This window comes from Asterias rubens, chromosome 3 (assembly GCF_902459465.1).
Source record: "Asterias rubens chromosome 3, eAstRub1.3, whole genome shotgun sequence".
Lineage (NCBI taxonomy): Eukaryota > Metazoa > Echinodermata > Asteroidea > Forcipulatida > Asteriidae > Asterias > Asterias rubens.
Genome location: NC_047064.1, coordinates 20,949,985 through 20,973,447, shown reverse-complemented (window position 1 = coordinate 20,973,447; position 23,463 = coordinate 20,949,985). Strand labels below are relative to the sequence as shown.

At 37.7% G+C, this 23,463-nt stretch overlaps 1 protein-coding gene across 1 annotated transcript; it reads right to left on the bottom strand.

Moving 5' to 3' along the window:
- Positions 1–1,844: 1,844 nt before the first annotated feature.
- On the bottom strand, positions 1,845–18,176 carry LOC117288541 (organic cation transporter protein-like). The gene is made up of 10 exons (XM_033769438.1): positions 17,145–18,176; positions 12,658–12,761; positions 12,044–12,198; positions 9,004–9,172; positions 6,859–6,994; positions 6,118–6,197; positions 5,539–5,747; positions 4,834–4,942; positions 3,031–3,239; positions 1,845–2,158 (listed from the first exon to the last, which is right to left on the bottom strand). The coding sequence occupies exons 1-10, from the start codon at positions 17,556–17,558 to the stop codon at positions 1,956–1,958; spliced, it is 1,788 nt and encodes a 595-aa protein (XP_033625329.1). The 5' UTR covers positions 17,559–18,176; the 3' UTR covers positions 1,845–1,955.
- Positions 18,177–23,463: the final 5,287 nt, after the last annotated feature.

Below are 23,463 nucleotides of genomic sequence, written 5' to 3'. Positions count from 1 at the left end.
ATGGCAGACTGTAAAGTGGTAGTACAATCCAAGTTAAGATATGTATTTGAGGCTGCATATGTACATTTAGACCTATATCATTGGTTAGGCCAAGGAAAGCAAATTAACAGCATACTTTTTGTCTTTAAAATAATTACACTGGAGGGCTAAAACAAAGTACAGTGCATGTAAGTACTAGGAACTGGAAACATTGTGTCTAAATTATACCTTCAAAACATTTGTCCAAATTGCTCATTTACAATACTTGTACATGTCTGATGAATTTTGGTGTCTAAGTTGTCATTAAACAATACTTCACACATTAAACATGATACCCAAATTGATATGTTACAATAATTGTACTTAAGTAAATGGCAAATAGAACTTGACATCCAAATTGTTAATATAACAATACAGATGTAAAGTTACCAATGAGTCTAGATGGTGTCAGCGTTTTGAGACACAGTCGCAAAGTTTTAAATCCTACTAAGCTTAAAGGTCAACATGTAAAAGTATACCAGAGGAGACTGATCAAATATCTTGTTAGTTGGGCTTCATGGTAACCAAGTTATGTCTTCCCGTCTGTGATGCACTTATAAACATATCCTTCATTCTACATTACTTTGTTGAACTAAAAATGAACAGTGTCTCTTTTCAAAATTATATTTTAACTATTAAAACGTTCAGACATTATGATTTCAGCAATAGTAAAGATTAATGCTACTCCATTATTAGTAACAAAGACAAACATATGAGTTGAGACTACAAAAGTCAAATTTTCATTGTAAGGAATTCTATACAGTTATGTTTACAATAAAAACAAAATATTTATTTGGATACTTGCTCCATCTTAATCATCTTAAAGTTGTCTCTACTTGGTAACTTAGACTAATTTTCAACGAGCGTCACTTCGTCACATGGAACATTCCAAATTTCAAATGAAAATGTTCTAACCATTGCACCCATAAACATTCCTTATTTGTATTGTCTACATCGTACAAGCAAATCCTTTGTAAATAAGAAAGTTGCCAAAATGTGATTTTTAATCCATATGTTGTTACGTTAGTCAAAAGTGTGATTAATTATAAGTATTCCCCCCAAAAAACATTATTATACACATAATGAATGTTTATGAGTGCAATGGTGCGAATATGTTCATGAGTTGAAAGATGGAATGTTCTATTCAACGAGGCGGAGCCGAGTTGAATGGAACATTCCAGCTTTCAACGAATGAACATATTCGCACCATTGCACGAATGAAAAACATTCATTATTTGTTTTATATAACATCCAAGTAGAACTTTGTCATTTTGATTGAAAGAAACAACTTTCAAAACAAACAATTTCAACTGTAGAAGCCGAATGCTAGTAATTTTACTATGCCTTCTTGCAGTAACACCTGCTGCGTTACCAAAGACACGCGCACGCAGTGATGTTTTTACTCAGCTTTTTCGTTCCATCCGAAAAGTACCATTGCTCGCTGGCAGCGTGCCAGCGTGCAATGGTACTTTTCGGATGGAACGAAAAAGCACGGCGAGTGACTCAGCGTGCAATGGTACTTTTATTTGCTATCACGTGACGGACAATCCTCCAATCAAATGGCAAGGATCTGCTTGGGTGTTATATAAAAAGTTATAGTTAATAGAAAGTTAACTATAACAAAATATACATTTAACTATTTTGTTTTATGGCAGTAAAATATCTATCCAATAAGATATATTTCTCCAAGAATTTCAGTCATTGAAATTATGTGCTTGAATCATATCCAGCCAAGCAAATTTAATAGAGGTCTAATCAGTAAGACACTGCTTTAGAATTGCAAAGGTCGTGGGTTCGAATCCCACCAGAGTAATAAGCCTGTAATTTGTTTTCACAGAGAACCATAAAGTACTGAGTATACAGTGCTAATTCACATCGGTGTGTAATAATGGGTAAAAACCAAGATTGGTATTCTTCATCCCCTATGCAAACTAAATTTACACTAAAGCATTACCAACTTTACCTTCGTCCTCATCAACCTTACATCCATCATCCTTACTCCCTCTCTCATCGCCGCTGATGTCATCACTCTTTCCGTTCTGGTTGGTATCAACGGGCTTGTAGGTCTTGTCATCGTCACGGGTCACACCTTGTCCATGTTTCCAACCTCGCCAGTGGGGAAGCCTGAATGGTACTCCAGCTATAGAAAGAAAATCAAGATAAAGGTTTTTTAATTTTATTTGTGTACCCTTACACCGACGTGTATTCAGTAGGCAGAATACCCCCTCTCCAACACGTCCCGCCATGAAGCGTTGACGGTAGCACCGGCCCTGGCGCTGTATGTGCTCGAAAATACATGGCAAATCACTCAGGTGGGATGTGAACCCACAACCTTCAAAATGCTAGAGCAGATGTCTTACCACTAGACCACTGAGCTAGCCTGCAATTGGGTCAGAACACTTTCCTTATCCATGATTTCACATAATAATCTTTGCAGTACCCGCTGTTCGAACTGCCTATAACGACCAGGCTATCTTGGCTCTAGTATAAAGCAAAGGTCAAGGGTTTGAATTCCAACTGAGTGATTTGACTGGTTTAGAGAGCACTCTGCTGATTTGAAGAGGACTCAAATTGTTGGAAGATCATATTATAAATTGTGCTGGTTCAAAAAAAATCTTACTTTACTTTACTGGTTAAAGGAACATTACAGAATTGGTTTTGCAAACAAAACAGTGTAAGCATTTTTTGTAATCCACCATATTATACATAAACTGACAAACCTGTAGAAGTTTGAGAGCGATAGGCCATCTGGTACACATTTTGCATGACATCGATGCAAAAACAGGAAATTTGATTATTTGTTTCTCATCAAATTTGACTCTTCATACAGAAATACTGAATGATGTTTTCTACTATCATCATCATCAGACCATGTAAGTTTTATGTAAATCTGTGTGATCCTCACGATTTTTGTTTCTTACCAATTCTGTAACATTCTTTAACAATTGTGTGAGTTGAAAGTTCCTCATTATGGCCCAATGGATGACATAAAGTATTTTAAAGTTAACCCACCTCCCATCTCTTCTCCTTGTTTGATGGTCTCGGGCATGTTAAGACCCAACGTCTCAGGGAGTAAAAGACTCAAGAAGCTTGCAAGCACAGCGAGACAGCCAAATACTAAGAGTGGAAGTGGTTCCCATAGACTGCGAAGTACCAACAGAGGCGGAGCCATGATGCTTCCAAAACGGGCACACATGGACGAAAGACCAATACCAATACTCCTGAAAACAAAACAGAGAATTTTTATTAATTTGGATATAATCTTCTAAAAGGGAAGGAACACGTTTGGTAATTGTCAAAGACCAGTCTTCTATCTTGGTGTATCCCAACATAAGCATAAAATAACAAGCCTGTGAAAACTTGAGCTAAATTAGTCATTGAAGTTGCGAGAAAATGATGAGTGAAAAAATGCCCTTGTTGGACAAGTTTGTGTGCTTTCAGACAGGAATAAAAGACTTCTGGCTAGAAGTCTTTTATTATTTTAGTGAGAAATTACCTCTTTCTCAAAATCTGCGCTACTTCAGAGGGAGCCAATTCTCACAATATTTTATACTATTAACAGCTCTCCAATGCGCGATACCAAGTCAGTTTTTAAGTTAATATTAATTTTGATAAATTACCAAACGTGTACCTTCCCATTAATGCTCTTATTAGAGCAAAACAAGAAGAGTGAAAACAATGAAGAAATTTTAGTTTTATATGTGGGAGGAAAACCCCAGAGAATTATTCCAGAGAAATTCAACCCACACAGACGTAGGGACTGAAAACCCAATCCACTTAGTGCCCAACAGTGGGATTCGCACCTGGATAGCGGAGGTGGAAGGCGAGGCAAGACAGCATCACAGCAATATGACTCCCAGACTTAACTACAGATAATGAGTTCATGATGGATCAGGTTTGCTCAGCGGCTTCTTTCCCGGCCCTTCACCTCTGTTGACCCCGGTTCGAATCCTACCTCAGACGAGAGCCTTGCATATGGATTGGGTTTTCAGTCCCTGTGGATTGGGTTTTTCTTTATTCTTCTTGTGTCAGTCACTCAAACCAGGAGAAATTGGGTAGAATTTTGCATATTTTCACAATCACATATCAAAAAGTTGAGAGTCAACATTGACAGGGCTAGGGGGCGGGGGCCCAACAAGAACCAGCTGGAATTGTAGGCATCAGTATCTGTTTTTAATTGCCCGGTTTTGCTGAATTATAGATTTTGTTTTGCATTTTGCGTGGTGGCAAGCCATTGATTTTCCCTTTTGCCCTTTTAAAAACCAGCCCATCCATTGACTGGTTGTTAATTAAAAATGAGAGGCTTTACGTGTGTCCCTAATGTGTTGCCTCAGGCTGATGCCCTGACATATAGTTATTGTTTCCTAAAAATTAACAGTGTGACCTTTTAAATTTGGTGTCATCATTAATGTCAGACTATCAGAAACTGACTTTATCCTTGGTAACCAATCAATAAGTGATGTTTGTATATGAACAACTGGTACTACATACAAGTTACCGTGGTATATGCAATGGAATTTTGGAAGAGTGCATTTATTTCAACCCTGTTGTTTATAAAAAAGTGCAATTCTGTCAACCAAAAAATGCCTACTTTCTAATTCTTATTCCTTTTGAGTGCAACCTTCACACTATGGTTGAGTATTTTAAAGCATAGTTGCGATAATCGTAACCCTCCATCCTCCCGACGGTCGGAGAGGATGGAGGGTTACGATTATCGCAACTATTTAAAGCACTGCTAGACTTATGTCAGTAACATATTTCTATTTTCTCTACAATTTTAAATGAAAATAGAAATATAATTTGTGAGTATGGTACCTGACAGGGGTAGGGAAGATCTCTGCTGAGAATATGTAGATGAGAAGAAAAGAAGCCGAGATACCAAACTTTCCAATCATCGCTACGGTCGTTCTTCCTGCTCCAGCCTCTGCAATAAATTCCATTTGGATGATTGGTTAATACAAGAATATATTTGTCGTCATGACAAAGATACTTCAGTGCTCCAAACGTTTAGGTCTTGCCCCCCCCCCAATCTCAACCACCAATGTTCTCTCTGAGTCAAAACCCACAAAATACTAAAATATCCCTACTTCGAAGCTTTACAAACATTATAACATTTTGATCAATCACAAGCCTTGCATTTTTTTTTTTTTTTTTTGCTTTTTATAAAATATCCCTTTTGGAAATTTGAAGAGCCACTGGGCCATTTGTTTTGCTATTCACTAAAAGCATTTCATCAGTTCCCTAAGGAATATGTAGCGCACCAAGCTAAATCAATCACAAGAACCATCTCTGCCCTCACAGGTGCCCATTTACCTGACAAAAAACATGGGTGAAGAGAAGCAATTGTAGTTGAGTGTCTTTCCCATGACACATAAAGTGATTCTGGGATTCGAACCCACCTCATGATGTTTCTCACCTCATAGTCACGAACCTCAACTTGGTGAAGGACAGCAATGAAATAAGAATGTCTGATGATCTTGCAAAAATGTTTGCCATTTGCTTAAGATTTTAGTTTCTTACCAATAAAGATGGTTGCCAGGCAGGAAATACCTCCAAGGAGTAAAGATAAGAACAGGATGAAGCGACGACCAAACCTGTCGATAGTCAACAAGACAGCAATGCATGCTGGGATCTCTACAAAGCCACCGATAAAAAACGCTAAGTAGTCGTCGGTTCCGAGGTTGGAGGTGCTCAACGATAGGCCGTAGTAAACTGCAGCATTGACAAACCTGTGAAGTTACAAGAACGATGAGTAATACAATTCTAGGTTAAAATCAAGTACGATTTTAAACGTTGCATGTCTATAAGAGTTATTTGCTTTTCCTGAAGACAATCAGAGCATACTGACCGAAACGTTGTGTCGTTAACCACCAGTTCTTTTTATAACAAACGCTACTCGAAAGCGATATAAATGTATTTAGTTGATAAACATTTGAAACAGTATTTATAATGTATATACAAAAAAATGGTCATTAGAAATGCTGCCAAAACGAAAAACATACTGTCTTTGTTTAATAATAAAAGTTGACTAACAAGTTTCAAACATGCAAAATGCAGTATAACCACAACAATTTAGGGGAGGGTGGAAACATTACTCACCAGTTGAACATAACATTAAATGTTCTCTTTCTTAGGTTTGGAGTGCGGAACAAATCAATAAATGATCTTCTAACCACTACCTAAAATTTGGTGAAAATAGAAAGAAAAAAAATTAACTTAGATGATTTCAATATTTTTTTGTATTGCTTTTCAATCCAAGCCTTGAAAACCTTCAATATTAATTTAAAAGTGAAGGGTGTGTTAACCTTTCCTACATAGTGTTTACATTTTATTGTAATTTACAGCCAATAGAAGCTCAGTGTATTTGTTATGATGCGGACAAATACAAAATCCTATATGTATCTTTAAAGACAGGGTAGACTTCAAAAACCAGTAAGCTCGCTCGGTGTTTCTAAACTTTTGCATAAAATAACAAATCTTAGGATAAAAGTGCTCTATTGGTCATCAAAGTTGCAAGGAAATAATGAAAGAAAAACACCCTTGTTGCCACGACTGTGTGTGCTCTAAGATGCCTGTAAAAAGTCTTTTGCATATTCAACAATTTATTTGTTTTACTTTATTCTAATTTTGTTTTCTAAATTTTGTAAAAATCATGGTAAAAACATTAAAATGTAAGAATGTTCAATGTCTTTCGTTTCTTTTCAACCAATAAAAAGTGACTATATAATATTTAAAACGAGTGTAATTATGCCTGTTTTATTTAACTTTTCATTTTCAGATTGATTATTAATTTCATTTTTTCTGAATATTTATTGCAACATTCTCTATAGGTTTTCCCACCTGCATTCGATCTGCCTCACTAAAGAGTTGTTCTGGCAGTTTGGCCTTGTTGACTTTGGCAATTTTACGGATAATGACCTCAGCTTCCGCCAGCCTGCCTTGGGTGATCAGCCAACGGGCAGACTCAGGAATTACGCTGTCAAAAAAAAAAAATGGAAACAAATAAAAAATATAGTTAGTCTGACGTTTCGACCTAGAGTCTTTCTCGAAGAGTAAATGACAACACACAAAATATGAAAAAGACCAAAGAATTATAAAGAGGAAGGGAGCAGCAACAGACAATCGACAGTGACGTCATAGGTGAGCAGACATGACCAGTAGGATTTGAAATGCAGTAATGGTCAGCTACTTTCTGGGAGTCCTTGGTATATAACGAGATATTTGTGTAAAGATCAAATTGTAATAAATGAAGAAGTAGAGCCTTGTGTTATGTACTTGTATTAGTCTTTTTAGTACGGCATGATGGGGGGTGTGCCTCCTATGATTAATGCAAGCATGGAATTTGGCAAAACCTGTCAGAAATGTCACAAGAAAGAAAAAATATGGTATAATAACAAGCAATGTCAACCATTTATAAAATTGTAGTTAGGCCTATGGTTCAGGCCCCCTCTTTATTTTGACGACCTTTATGCATTTTCATAATCCTAAACAGAAACCCTAACCCGCGAATGACGTTTTTCCCGGAGGCTGTTCATAACATTCAGGACATCACACTCTGTATTATGCCAAATTCCATGCTTGCATTCTTACAGGCACAAATTGCCCGTAAATATTCCTTCGATCTGCACTGTGTAATCGGTTTAAAAAAACTTTTGTAAAATGTCGTTGCAATGAACAATTAGTTGAAAATGAAACCCAACAACATTAATCGAGAAAACATTGTCCAGATCTAGTTTCTACTTTCATTGGCACGGAAAGGGTTTCAAGTTTAACTTTAGTTTGTAATTACTCTTTAAAGGTGCATCTTGTACTGAAACACCAATATCCTTATGTCCATATAATGGAGTTAATTGTTGAAGACAATGTGTGCTATGACACGGATCCATAATTTGATTGGTCTGTTTCGTTTTCAAACAGCGATGTATTTATGTAGCTAAATATTGAACATTATAACACCCCTTACAAATATTCTGCCTGCTCATTGGTTTAGAGCGCGTCACATGACATGTCTTAGTTTTGCTAGACGACGGCCGTTTGATAATGCATTGGTTTGTGCAGTACCCAGACGTCCGTTGCGTGTAGTAGGATGGTTAATTAATAGTCTGTAACCATTTCGGATTGCACGACACTACATACAGCACAGTAAACGTTTTTGCAATCTGTATTCCCGTCGTCCGTGGATTGTAGCATTCAGGTCTGTAACTTAATAGTACTGCAGTATTTAGAAATGTTTGGGGTGTTATAAGAAAAATATTGACTGTTTGTACTCTCGTGCAATGGTTAAAACTATGACTCCCTCGGTGATCCCCGTAGCGTTCTATTTTCCCTCAGCTTCGCCTCGGGAAAACAGAACGCTCCGGGGATCACTTCGGGAGTCATAGTTGAAAATAGAACGCTCCGGGGATCACCTCGGGAGTCATAGTTTTAACCATAGCACTCGAAGCAGTCAATATTTGTATACTAGTGTCACTGTTGGGACTGAATGATGCATGAAACGTGAGGCGCCTGTAACAAAAATAGTCCTAGATATATGTTTCAGTTAACTATGAAATAACAAACCCGTGAAAATTTGGGCTTAATCAATTTCGAGCAGGAGAAAATAGTGAGAAAACAATGCACAGCAATATTTTTTTCAGAATGTAATCAATTCCGTAATTTAGTTATAAAAACTGAAATCAGCTGTTTTTAAAACAGGTTTTAAGACACATTTTTCTCCAATGACACAGAACATTTGGTTTTAGTATGATTTTTTTACAGGCCTGCTTCTTTTTTGAAAGGGCAAGGGCACTGAGGCATTTTCCCTTTGGTAAAGGGCACCCTAAGAGGAAATAATTGTAAATTTCTAAACCCGAGCATTTAAAGGGCACAAAGGCAACGACAAGGGGGCAAGGAGGTAGTTGCTTTCGCCTCAGAAATATCAGACCTGAACTTTATTATCAGTAAGCTTTCAGACTAAAACAAATAATGCATAATAAGAAGATTTACCGAATGAGAAGAAAGAAGGCTGCAATTGGTATGGCTCCGATTAGTTGCAATGTTCTCCAGTCACGAACAAAGTAGGCAACGACGGCTAGTAGCATGTAACCCATCGCAAAGGCACATTCTGCACAAACTCCTATAAAGGTGCGCCACTCGGGTCCTACGAGCTCCGTACCTGGTGAGGAGATGGAGAAAGGAAATGTTGGAAACGGCATTCGGGGGATGGGGGCAGGGTGAGGTTTGGATTATGTCATCAGGGAGTGGTTCCAAATGGGTTTGATTCTCTTTTGTCTAAAAGGCACTGGACACTATTGGTAATTATTATCATAAAACCTTACTTGGTGACGAGTAATGGGGAGAGGTTGATGGTATAAAACATTGTGAGAAACGGCTCCCTCTGAAGTTGAGTAGTTTTCGAGAAAGAAGTAATTTTCCACGAATTTGATTTCGAGACCTCAGATAAAGAATTTTAGGTCTCGAAATCAACCATCTAAACACACACAACTTCGTGTGACAAGGGTGTTTTTCTTTCATTATTATCTCGCAACTTTCGACGACCAATTGAGCTCAAATTTTCACAGGTTTGTTATTTTATGCATAACACTGGTCTTTGAACACTGGTCTTTGACAATTACCAATAGTGTCCAGTGTCTTTAAAGGCACTGGACACGTTTGGTAGGTGTCAAATACCAGTTTTCTCTCTTGGTGTATCCCACCAACATGCGTACAACAACAACCCGTGAAAAACTTGGGCTCAAGTGGTCATCGAATTTGCAAGAGGTGCTTTCAGATGCGTAATAAAAGGCTCCGGATGAAGTCTTTTATTATTTGAGTGAGAAATTACCTCTTTCTCAAACAGAGGGAACCGTTTCTTACAATTAAAAAAACATCACCAGCTCTCCATTGCTCGTTACCAAGTAATTGTTATGATAACAATTGTTTTAAAATATTACCAATATTTTAATAATGCTGAAAGAGGGTCTTTGAAATAATATAAAAACAATTATGTTCATTCTTCTTCAGTTTCTTATTATTTCCTTTTTTTTTTTTTTTTTTTTGGGGGGGGGGGGGGCTGCACAATGGAGCATGAACCCTTCATCACCAGAGAGGTCGAACCTAATTCCCACGCCGGTGCTTTTCGAAATTTATAACCCGTCTCAAAATGAACAGATGCTACCAGCTTAAAACTGGCGGGAAAACACGCTGCATCAATCATGGAATGACGAATATACCGTTTCTTTAAATGGTACTGGACTGGTAATGACTAAACAATATTGAGCAACATTGTGAGAAACAAACTCCCTCTGCAGCAACGTGGTTTTTTTGAGAAAAAGGTAATTCCTCACTGAAATGTTGAAAACTGAACAAAAAACTTCAGGCCTGAAGCAGTATTGTTTACAGGCATCTGGAAACACACACAAGATTGTGCAACAATGGGGTAACCTTTTTCTTTCATTTTTGTACTTGCAACTTTGATTACCAATTATTGATTCAAAATTTGATATTAAGTTATGCATAATGTTGAGATACACTAAGTGAGAGCACTGGTCTTTGAAAATTACCAAGGGTATATAGTGCCTTTTAACAAAATACGGTCAACTATAACCTTGACATAGGTTTCTGAAACTATTTCGCGGAAGGTTCTCAGTTTGACGCGGCGCCGTCTGCACAACCAACAACCTCGATCCCTGAGGGTTAAATCAACTATAAGGTGCATCCATTGTTTATTAGATTATGAATCTAAGCATTCGTAAATTGGACTTGGTTTCCGTTACTTCGAGAATCGAACCCCACATTCAGCGCATTGGACCACCACCACATGTCTTATTTGAATCATGCGCCCTTTTCGAAACCATGGCATACGGCTCCAGATTCGGCTCAGGATAGCTTGGCCAAGCGAGCGTTTTGAAATTTTGCGTGTGCTTTGCGTATACGTGCTAAGGGCTTCGGACAAGGGAAAGGAGCCTGAAGCTGAATCCAAAGCCGAAACGTAGTTTCGAAAAGGGCCATGCAGATGTTTGATCCATGCTATTTTTCAGTGGGGGTGTTTAATAAATTTTAATAAAAATTATTGTCCAGGGTCGTGGTACCTACCCTGAAAAACCACAAACTCAAATTAGAGGAACATGTATCTCCTTGAATATTTCGCTAATAGAAAACACAAATGAATATACATTTTGTTGGGGGTACAAATTGAGAAACATTATAGCCCACCTACTGAGAATGAGCGTGGGAATGGATCCACTGGCCCTATACATTACTGTCCAGTATATAGTAGATCTCAGGTTCCGACTGAAATGGAGACTAATTCTATAAGTAGGCATATTGTTCGATAACAGTTTGTTTGTAGGATTCCAAAAGGTTTTCAAAATAACCCCGGGTGGGACTGTGGTAACATGTACATTGCGACCATTTTGTTACTCCTGTACATAGTCAAAATTAAGTTTAATAATATATAGGGGCCTACACAAACCGTATCTACCATCACTTTGAATGAGTTTTCCTTCAACTTGTGTGGAGGTCAGTACGTGTAGCAAGAAAATAAACATTTAAAGGTATTACTTTGTAAAAGTAACTTTATAATACTCAAAGAAAATCAAAAATCAATTCAGATTCTTTGTCATTAAAGGCAAAGCATGCCTTTGGTTTTGAAACCGCTCGATTATTGTATAAACGAGATGTAGGCCTTGACCATAAAACTATAAACAACGTGAACACAAATTCATTGCAAAAGGTGGTCGCGTTTTTGAGATATCGCCGTAAATCCGGAGTGGTTTAATATCCACGCATGAAGAATTCATACACAATCTGATAAGCATTACTGACAGTTGCGCTCCTCAAATTCAAATGTTTAAGGATAACAACCTTATCGTTTTCCTTAACCCCATATAGCTTCGAACTAAAGAGTTTTTCCACATGCTTTAAACTATCGAAAGCTTTTGTTGTGGGCTTCAAAAACCAACAGTTTTTTATTGCCATTAATTTAAGAGTGATAACCAAACCTTATACCGTTCCTTTAAAAACATTTCGTTTAAAACTTCCTTACCTATAACAAACGCCATGATGTAGACCCCCATGTTAGATACAGCCAGAAAGAAACGCAATACTATGAAAGCAGACATCGTAGGAGCAAACACTGTGACCAAGCTGAAGATAAACTGGAATCCAAGACACAGAAATAATGTCCGATGACGCCCCAACCTGAAAGAAATTTAGAATGACAATAATTTCAATATGCGATTTTGTTTAAAAGTGTATTTAAAGGCATGGACACCTTTGGTAATTCGTCAAAAACCAGTTTCAACACTTGGTGTATCCCAACATATGCACAAGCTTACAAGCTTACTAATTTGTGAGCTTTCAATTGCCTCGAAAAGGCTTCAGGCCTGAAGTATATTTTCTTTTTTTGAGAAGTTAGCTCTTTCTCAAAAAAACTACGTGACTCCAGAGGGAGTCGCTTCTCATAATATTTTATCAACCGCTCTCCATTGCTCGTTTCCAAGTAAGTTTTTATGCTGACCATTATTTTGAGTGATTACCAATAATGTCTTCATTAGACATCTCAGGCTGTTAATTAACAACTTTTCAAAGGATAAACACAAACGGGATTACAGAAAAAAGTTGGAAGAACATCAAGCCTGAATAAAAAATACCCCTTACCAGTCAGCGAAGAAACCACTGATGAGAGAACTGACCAACACACCGGCAAAGAACAACGACTGGGCCATCTCCGGTATGTTTTTTTGGTCGCAGACAACATCGAACTGTCAACAGAAAAAGAAAAAATGTTTATATTTGTTGACATTATTGTTATCAAATCAATTATCTTCAAGCACGTTTAACAAAAGTTATGAATCAAAATGTGTTGATTTTAATCATAATCTGAATGTTAATCCTTCTGGAAACATCGCACCAACTTTTTCTAAAGAAGACAATGAACACATTTCAGTTATAGAAGTGGAAGGAGTGAAGCGATTTATCTTTCTTCGCTAACCAGAACGTTTACAAGACTGTCATATGTTCCTTTAAGAAATAATGATTTTCATGGTTTTTTTTTTTACGTAAGACATTCGTCAGAATAAACAATACATAAGGGTCAAACTTGTACCAAATACAAACATATTTTTTTTAATGATAAAAAAAAAAAAAAAACCTCGGTAGTAGTTTTGAGTTTTGCCACTGCCAGCATATTATTTACTCTATATACCACTATGGCTTGTGTAGTATCCAGTCATTTTATTATGAAATGACAGCAACATAAATCTAGCACAACAATAAGCAGGAGAGTGCAGTTATCGTTTTAAAGGCGCTAGACACATTGGTAATTACTCAAAATAATTGTGAGCATACAACCTACTGGAAACGAGCAAAGGAGAGCTGTTGATAGTATAAAACATTGTGATAAACGGCCCTCTCTGAAGTAACGCAGTTTTTGAGAAAAAGGTAAATTCCCACTTAAATTTTTGAATTGAATTCAAGCATCTGTCAACACAAAACTTATGCGACAAGGGTGTTTTTTCTTTCATCTCGCAACTTCGACGACCAATTGAGCTCAAATTTTAACATGTTTGTTATTTTATGCATACGTTGAGATACACCAAGTGACAGGACTGGTCTTTGACAATTATAAATAGTGCCTAGTGCCTTTAATAAGCATTGTGTCTCGTCTCTTGGGAAAGCATTAAATTCTATTCAGCAAAACATGACCTCGGGAAAATTCAAAAGAATCAAACGTGGTTGGCACAATGCGTTCTCATATCAAAAAAATGTGCTCGGAGTCATCTCAGAATAAACTTTCATTCCGTGGAAGGAATTAAATTAAAGAGACGCAAATCTACAAATTTAAAATATGATATATCAATTATGTTTATAAGTCTCGAATTCAGACTGTACTGTCCACACCGGCAAACTTTTTACTTGGATTGCATTTTTGTTCTCGGTCATAAAGAGTTGACTGTTTATTTTAAGGGTTGACTAATTTTTTTATAATTATGGAGGGATGTATTGGGGGGGGGGGGGTGCACTTTCAGGTTTTCCCATAAAACGATCCCCTTCTCAGCCATTGGCTCAATGCACTAGTTTGACGTGGCCGGAAGGCAAACATATCGTTGCACTTGTAAAAATGGCTGAATAATGCTGCATATAAATTTCAACATTTAATCAGATAACTTTTAACGTTTCAAGGTTCCAGATTTCAAAGGGGCATGGACATAAACAGGAGTGGATTCATAGTTTCTACTGGTAATAATTAAGTTTTTGTTTTAATAAATAACAAAATATTTCTCATGGACGCTGACTTTCGTAAAGCAGTCTCGTCAAAAAAACCTTCCGGAACATGACTGCTGCTCGCGACGTGTGTTAATTCAAACGTTGTAGTCTCGCACGCATGCAGCAGCACGCACACGACATAATAGTTCCCAGTAGCGAACTGTTTCGCTATCACCGCGACAGACATTTTTACGACTTGTCCACAAGTCTAAAAATGGTCCTAACTTTAGTTTCCTTTGACACCAACTTGATATGATTTTCGCCCCAGGTGCTTTTCATGGAGTAAGAAAGGTCAGAAGAGTTCATGATCCAAGCGTGAGAGGAATTCGGCAGTGCCCTTGAGCAAGACCCATTGCGGATTGGCAGGAAATATAATGCATAAGCGCTGTGACTATTGGATCAAGCTGTTTCAACAGCAGGATAGCTGCTTAAGCACAGAAAGCAGTAAGCACAACAAAATTATGCTTACCAGACTAAGAACACCAGCCCAACTACAATGTCACATGTTAATTATTGTGACTGGTTTCCTGCTCATTTCTGCATAAGCTCTATGAAATTGGGCCCAGGTTGAACACTCAAGACTTTTTAATCAAGTTTGATTTCTTCCGATTTTGTGGCGTGCGAAGTACTCCCCTCAACTCGATACTCCACTGAAAATGTAGGCCAGACACACGTGGCCAAACTATATGCTGCTTCAATGTAAGTCGAGCAGGGTCATTGGCCCTTACTATAGCTAGTACTCGAACTCAAGTACTATTGCTTGGTATCCTATATAGGCCCTACTTGGCACTCGACTGAAAAGTGGACTACTCGCCGAGTTCTTGATAATTTACCTCGACTTCGTCTCGGTAAAACTATCAAGAACCAGGCTTTGGCGGGTTTAAACGACTAGTTTAAAACCTCTTCACCACACATTGATTCCCTTATTATGGCATTGTTAATATAACTACTTAGACTGTTAACGTTACTACCAGTTTAACTGGTAGGTCCAGTTTGCAGGGGGAAAAAAGTTTCTATGCAAGAAGTGCATACAATAAGACTTGACAAGTTACTACAAAGTCAACCGTGGATATATGCAACTGCAAACTGAAACCAAGTTGGCTATATAACTTCAAACGGAAATCATAACAATCTTAAACCACTCTATCAGTGGTATACGGTTCTGAGTAAAAGAATATTCTTTTTTATGAAAATATATTCAAATTATTTAGCTCAGCGTGACACCCTGGAATATTTATGCGGATCGACCTTTGATAACCATGTGACAATAATGTCTATTGTTGGGTTGGCGCTACTACGGTCTGACGTTCCACGGCCCCCTGGTGTGGTGTGAAGTTGACTCGATGAACAAAATTCACACTCTTTTTTTACAATAAAATATGGCATATGATAGATGTCTCACGAGAGTGGAATGTTCATTTTTGTCAAGTCCAACTCTAAATGGCAACATTATCGCCACATATTGGTAGACGAATCACTTCTGGTTCTCTGCTGCACAATGAAATAAAACTTCACAATCACATGCTCTTATTTTCATTAGACGGTGGGTAAATGTTTTTATTTGGTTTGAGACTGAAACGATGTCAGACCCTTTCAATAATTCTCTAACGAACATGACTTTGTCAAAGTGGCTGATAAGGGTTACAGACGGAAAGAAACAACAAAGTTATGGACACCTTCTTTTTAGAATGTTTGTGACGGCGCATACCTATGGCTAGCATACCTATGGCTAGCTAGGACGAGTTACTCGTCCTAACTCGAGATAAGACGAGTCCTAACTCTTTGTGAAATCGACGGCAGTACTCTCACTTGGTCTACTCAACATATGCATACAATAACAAATCTGTGAGAATTGGAAATCAATTGGTCGTCGAATTTGAAAGAAGAAAACATACCCTTGTTGTACAAATTTGTGTGCTTTCAGATTTACAAAAGACTTCAGGCCTAAAGTCTTTTAATATTTGAGCAAGAAATTGCCTCTTTCTCCAAAAATATATTTTCAGAGGGAGCCGTTTCTTACAACGTTTGATTCTACCAAGAGCTCTCAATAGCTTGTACCAAGTAAGTTTTTATGCTAGCAATTATTTTGAGTAATTACCAAAGTAATTTAACATTGCTTGATGTAACCAACGAGGCCATACTCATGGATCCTAAATCTATACAAAGTGGTGGTCCGTATTGCTCCTAAAGCCTATTTATCCACCTTTTGTGTCCCACCCAACCATTATATGAAGAAACACGAGGTCACAACCTCCCCAAACACAATTACATCAACTTCTATGCCTCTTTTACACACTCTATGTTTACACACAAGGTACACTTTCTACACGAGTCACATTATGCAATCTTGTAAAATTCATGACCTAAATCCAACGAAATGCAGAACATGAACAGGAACTTTAATAATGCGAAAATCGACTTAGCTGTTGCAACCAGTTTTACCTTGTGGTCCGTTAAAAAGATATACGAAGCATAATTGCGAAGGTGCCGACAAATTAACAACTTCATTAAAGCACAAGTACAAATTGTTAACCCAAAACTATTCCGTATTTGTGAGGTTAGGACATCGGGGATATTTATAAATAATGTTGCGTTGAAGTCGATGTTTGTGGTGTGTCGTAGCCGAGTGGTTGAGAAAAAGGGCGCATGCAGGACTCGAGCTCTGGTGTTTCTGATCAGCAGAATGCACGTGGTAGTGCCATGACACTTGTATCATCATTGAACAATTCATCTTTACGCACCCTTGTTTACAGGTTTGCTGAGGTTTGCAAGTAAGTTCACTTTATAATGAGGCATCCTTGTTTGCGTTACCATAAATATATATGAGTAGGAGTTTTAAAGAAAAAGAAGCGGGAAATATTAAAGATAGAAAAACTCACATCTTGAACGACGGTTGTGTGATACTGTGAGCGATCGTACTCCCATCCCGCATCGCACCCAATGGTTTCATTCCAAAATCCTTCGGTCTCATTCTCATAAAGTAAAGCATCCTCTTCACCAAAATGGCGGTATCTAAGACATCCATCAAACTTTCCTTTCTCATCTCTAGGAATGCTCAAGTTCTTCCTTTCTTCGAGGCACAGTGAGTAGTCATCAGACACCTTGGAGTAGAGGCTGCAGTTCGGCTCGGTCAGCTGCGGGGTGGCACACCAGTGTGCCGTGTCTGGAGCGAGAAACACCTGGGCGAATTGATGATAACTCATAGGAAGGGAGAACACGCACACGAAGAAGAAAATCATCTTTTGGTAGCGACCAAAAGTACCAATATGGTTGAGGATCTCGTCGAAATGCATCTTGATTACTAGCTAGGATGGTCAAATGGAAGTCTGATTCAGTTGGACTCAACGTGGAGTTGCTGTTTATTTCTCACTGTAAACTCATTTCTCCGTTGTACGGGGCTCCGCAATTGTCTGTATATTCATGATTTGTGTATCATTGAAAGTTGCCGGCCAGGTCGACTTATTGCATAACAAGTCAACTCACGTTGTTAACGACAGAAAATCTTCTCCAAACTGATTATTTCCACTCTGTCTTTTGGATGGTTCGTAACCGATCACCAAATGTAGCTACTACTACAACAGCTAGCTGTGTTAAGACGAGTGGTTCCAAAAAACTCCCGACCCCCTGCTAACCTTCCCGCCAGTACACCGCACAACTAAAATACTTCAACTCGGATCACACAACCCTCGCAGAGCTAAACGTGTTCATATACTCGCCAACCAACCAGCTTAACTCCGTTAAAAATCATGGAGCTGTTTCTAACTCCATGGTATAATTGAATATTTTCCCACCAAGCAGATTGTCGAGCAGAAGCTAGTCCCCACTTCCCCGCTGTGTAGATTTGTAACGGAATGACTTGAATAATAGTATTGCTTTTGTTAGCCATGGGTATTTTTGTGGTGAATGCTTAAGTCTCTCTGACCATAGAGCTAGTGATCTGACTGACACGCACCTTCCCATTGCTTGGTTGCTTCGTGCACTCGACGATCAAGGTCAAATCTTGTTTAAAGGAACAGACACCTGTTATTGTCAAAAAAGAAAAAGAAAAGAAAAAAAGGCCAGTATTCTCACTTGGTGTATTCCAACATGCGTAAAGTAACAAATCTGTACAATGCCTATTTTGTGTTTTTATAGCTTTAATTGTTTGTATAGTTCTATATGTTTATACTGTATGCCATGTTTGAATAATGTCCATCTATAATTATATCCTTTTACATTGTCTCTTCTTAAATAAATTGTGGCATCAGGAGATTAACTCGATAGTAATTTAGTTTACTTTTTTTTTTAAACCATCAGGGGTGCCACTTTGTTCTTTTCTCTTTTCTCTCTCTCTCCTAAATGTATGTACTTGTATTTTGTTCTCTTTACCCATCTTATTGTCTTTAAAAACTTCGTGAATGAAAAAATACCTCTTTCTCCAAAACTACGTTACTTCAGAGAGAGCCGTTTCTCACAATGTTTTATACTATCAACAGCTCTCCATTGCTCGTGACCAAGTAAGGTTTTATGCTAACAATTATTTATTTAGATCAGAGTAATTACCAATAGTGTCCAATGCCTTTAAATACATTGCGTGCATATCGTGTGTTTGAAGTGTTATTTACAAAGTAAACTGAAGTAAGTGTTGAGTTGACGGTGATGACAAAGCTCCACCAGCAGAAAACTGAATGAATGCTCGAAGGCTGGCTAATGTATAGTTTTAGGGCTATTCGAAATTCAATTCATTTTGTGGGGGATTACTTTTGGTTACATGGCTATCATTGAATTGCATAGCAACATTTCTCATGGACAAATCACCGTAATTGTGTTGTCGAAAGTGAAACTGTTGTGAAGGTGATAAGGATGACCGTACCTTTAATACCATGACTGAATTTGTTCACAAGATTTCTTCATTCATACCCCATCCTCCCAGAAAAAAGAAAAAAGAATAAAAAAATATTGGAAAAAAGGTATGTGCAGACAAAACGTCAACGTTACTTTTGAAGGGGCGCTGATTTGCCTTTAATTTGGCTATTAAAGGTGTTTATTATGAAATTAATATGGTTTGAGAGATGTTTTAAAAATAAAAATTTGTTGGAACTTTGTGAACCAACACTGTCCGCCATTTGAAAGAACCCGATTTTTCAAGAAGTAAAAGGAAAACTGGTCAATATTTGGAGTTAAAATTTGTGTCATCCCTGGAATGACACAGTGGCCACAGAGACCGTGACCTCTGTTGACCCTGGTATTGGCATTGGTGCCCCTTCACGACTTGAAGACTTTCAAATAAAAGTGCCATTTGAAAAATGAAAAATGGCCATGCCATCTCAATTATGAATTTCCATGCCCTTTATGTGAATCATTATATTACTTGAAAAAGATCATCTTTCTGACCATATTATTCATTTAAAAAAAAAGGCAGAGTGTCCCTTTAAGGTTTGAGTTCAACACTTAAGTAAGAGTCGATTTCCTTCCACTCAATCAAAAGTACATTGTATGTTATCAAAACATAAACATAGATCCCCCATGACGGGTGAAGGACAAAGGCAGAAAGGCTCACCAAGGTTGATTTTGTGTTTTCACTCATTTTTTAATTTATAGTCCATATCTGAACATGGTGGGTCATTCTCTAACCTCGTGTTAAATCGTTGTGTAAATGCAATACCCTTCAAGTTTAGTGCAACTTTTCTCAAAATCCAAAATCGCTCGATATGACGGCTCCACTTCAACATTGGTAATTACTCAAAATAATTGTTATCATGCAAACTTACTTGGTAACAAGCAATGGAGAGCTGTTGATGGCATAAAACATTGTAAGAAACGGCTCTGTACTAAGTAATGTAGTTTTCGAGAAAGAAGTATTTTTCCACGAACTTGATTTCGAGACCTCAAGTTTAGAACTTGAGGTCTCGAAATCAACCATCTAAACGCACACAACTTCGTGTGACAAGGGTGTTTTTTCTTTCATTATTATCTCGCAACTTCGACGACCAATTCAGCTCAAATTTTCACAGGTTTGTTATTTTATGCATAATATGTTGAGATACACCAAGTGAGAAGACTGGTCTTTGACAATTACCAAAGGTGTCCCAGTGTCTTTAAGGTAAGGTCAACTCCTGTTCAAAACGACTCAACCACATGCGTTTTTTTTACTCAAATATCCTTGCACTACTTGTGCATTTATTTTAACAACTTCCATACCAGTTAAACTGATGATGTATTTGATATCATTTTACACCCAATGTAGAGTTAGAGGACCCCGGGTCAATAATTCCATCGGGATATTATACTCGATTGAGGGAACAGCTTGCGTACTGACGATAAAATGGGTCAAACTGGAAAACAGGGAACTGAAATTAATACAATGAATAACAAGGATAGTGGTAGCATTTTATGATTTATAACCAATAACAACAAAACTGCGTGTCTTCAGCTTTCGTATAGAAGAAACTACGTAATCAAAATGGGGGGAAAAGAAAAAGAAAAAAACCCAATTAGATTACAAAAAAAAAACATTTTAAAAAGATGCAAAACAAACCCTCATTGAAAAAGGCTCCTCAGCATTGGTCCCACAGAAACGTTGCAACCAAACAGGTTCCTATAGGGTTGAACAAGCTATTTTCATAGATTCATGCTGCCAACAAGTTGATCGAAATAGCGACAATTTGAGACATCGCAAAATCACTCCTTATTTCGATGATTCCAATCAGATAAACAAGCCTGTACGCAAACGACAAAATAAAAATCACATTTTCGTTGTTTTCACGAAAACGGTGAGTACAGACTTGAAGACATATAATAATAATAATAATAATAATATATCCAAATTAATCCACGGTGTATTATATCGAAAACAGCAATTTTATAACTGGTCTCTTAAAACCAATAATAGCCATATAAACTTTAGTTCGTGGTATTGCCGCACTGCGTTCTGTTTACATCAATAAGGGCTAAAGTGTTGAGACTCTTTAAGGAAACAATTTTGATTAACAAATTGGCGCCAAACTCTAACAACACGTGGGTGGAAATTATTGAACGGCTCTGTCGATGAATATGGGTATAATTTGTATACGGAGGACATTCAAGAATTAAAATTATATTAATTATGTTTTAATACCGTAAGTTTTTCCGGCTGATTACAACAAAAATTCATTCGGTTGACATCCAGCTCATTCAATTGTTTTTGAAAATAAATGCACTGGCGAATAGGAAAATAACAGTAAAAAGAGTGATTAATTTAAATTTCAACAGTTTAGCATATTATTTATAATAATTCGAAGTAATTATGTCATTCGGGGTCAATTCGTTCAGTTTTGTTGGTCAAACATTACATTTACATTAATCAAAACAAAAATTTACATATATAATAGTAGTTGGTTATCTTAAAAGTAGAATTTCAACTGAAGAAAGGTGAAAATGTAGCCTTTAATTGACTGTCTACAAAACATTACTTGCACATTACCTAGTGGGCCTATAAAGGCTTTCAATCACAAAAACTTGCTAATCACATAATAGTATAGCTTAACAAGAAACAGATTACCAGCCAAAATTACAGAAAGTTTAAATTGGTTACGACTGGTGCCCCACTGAATGTTTGCTGAGCAAAGAAAGTTGTCAAGAGTTCTGCTTAACAATTATGACATGGTCCTGAATGAATGAGACAAACCAAGTCATGTGTTCGCGGAAACGAAACTGACATGCAATAATGGCAGCTAAAACAACAACCCAAGTTTGAATGATTTAGGGAAACATGCGTGAATGTTTTGGCTTAAATTGACGGGGAACACCTGTTGTTTTCATGTAATGACACTGCAGGGGAAACTGGCAAGGACGAGCTGTACAGAGATTTTGTTTTCATTATTTAATTTTCATTTCAGAAGTAGACAGTGATGAGTTCACCATTCGGCATCAGATCATTGTCGCAGTCAAGTTCATTCAAGATTAAAATTTTGATCAGCATCGTGATGTAAATAGCTAATTTCAAACGACTGAGGGCGCATGTTGAATTACTAAATGTATGGGTGCGTTCGCTTAGCTTCCCTGGGTCGACCCCGGTGTGTGACGTTTTTTTTTCCAGGATGAACGTGTGCAGATAGTTACCCACGTTCGTCCTGGAAAAAAAAACCCGCCACACACCGGGGTCGACCCGGGAAGCTATGGAAATATCACACCAACTTTTTTTGTAGAGAATCCAATTAAGAAATTGAAAAACCCTTTAGGAAAACCCACGCGGTCGGTTAGGGACTAAACAAACAAATCCACATGCAAAACCAAGGCCCCCCTCCGGGATTCGAACCGGGGTCCTAGAGGTGACGGGGACGCATAAACCACTGTGACGATCGAGCAAACCTGACTACCCGACTCCCAGCTGAACACTGAATTTTCAAATGATATTGTCGCCTGATCTTTGACTTTATAAAGATGAGCTTTTGAAGAGTCAAATTTTGAACCTTTGAAAACGATTATTAATATAAGTGTCTCCATCATTAAGAATGGGGTTGTAAACCTATTTTGATAACACGGCTGTGGAGAGGCTGGTACCCATCTTACATGTCGGGTCATGCCAACAGTGCAATAAAAAATATAGTCCATGACAACTGATTTGTGTAGGCTGCGGGCGGAATCTGCGGGTTTAGGTGATCCACCAAAAACTTATTGATAATACTCCAGATGACCGCGAACAATAACTTTCTTATAGAATTCATAGCTTTAACCTTTATGACAAGAGTCGGACGTTCGTTGCCCTCTGCCATTCCATCGATCCCCGATGCAGCCATTTCCATTCAAATACCGCGCCTCGATCAGTTACATCCATCCAGGCAAACAAATTAATAGTCTCTGAGAAATTTGAGGACACTGCACTTCCACAGCGCCCTCTGTTGTCATTGTACATGCACAATACTACACATGGATTTAAACTTGACCGAAGAGTAAGCCAAAGTTTGGTGAAAAGTCTATACCAATACATCTTCTTAACCCAGAAACACTCTGATACTTAAATCGAGAGCCTAAGAAAAAGCATTCCATCTGCAGTTTTGGGTAAAATTGATATCCAGTGCAATAAATTCAAAACTTTGAACAAGCAACATTTCAAAAATCACCCCTAAACCAACAACCCCAGAACATTATTGCCTTAAAAACAAAATGGACACTTACTGTGATCATGTGCTGATACAAAAAAGGGTTGGAATGGAATCTTCAAAAAAGAATAGTCTTGCA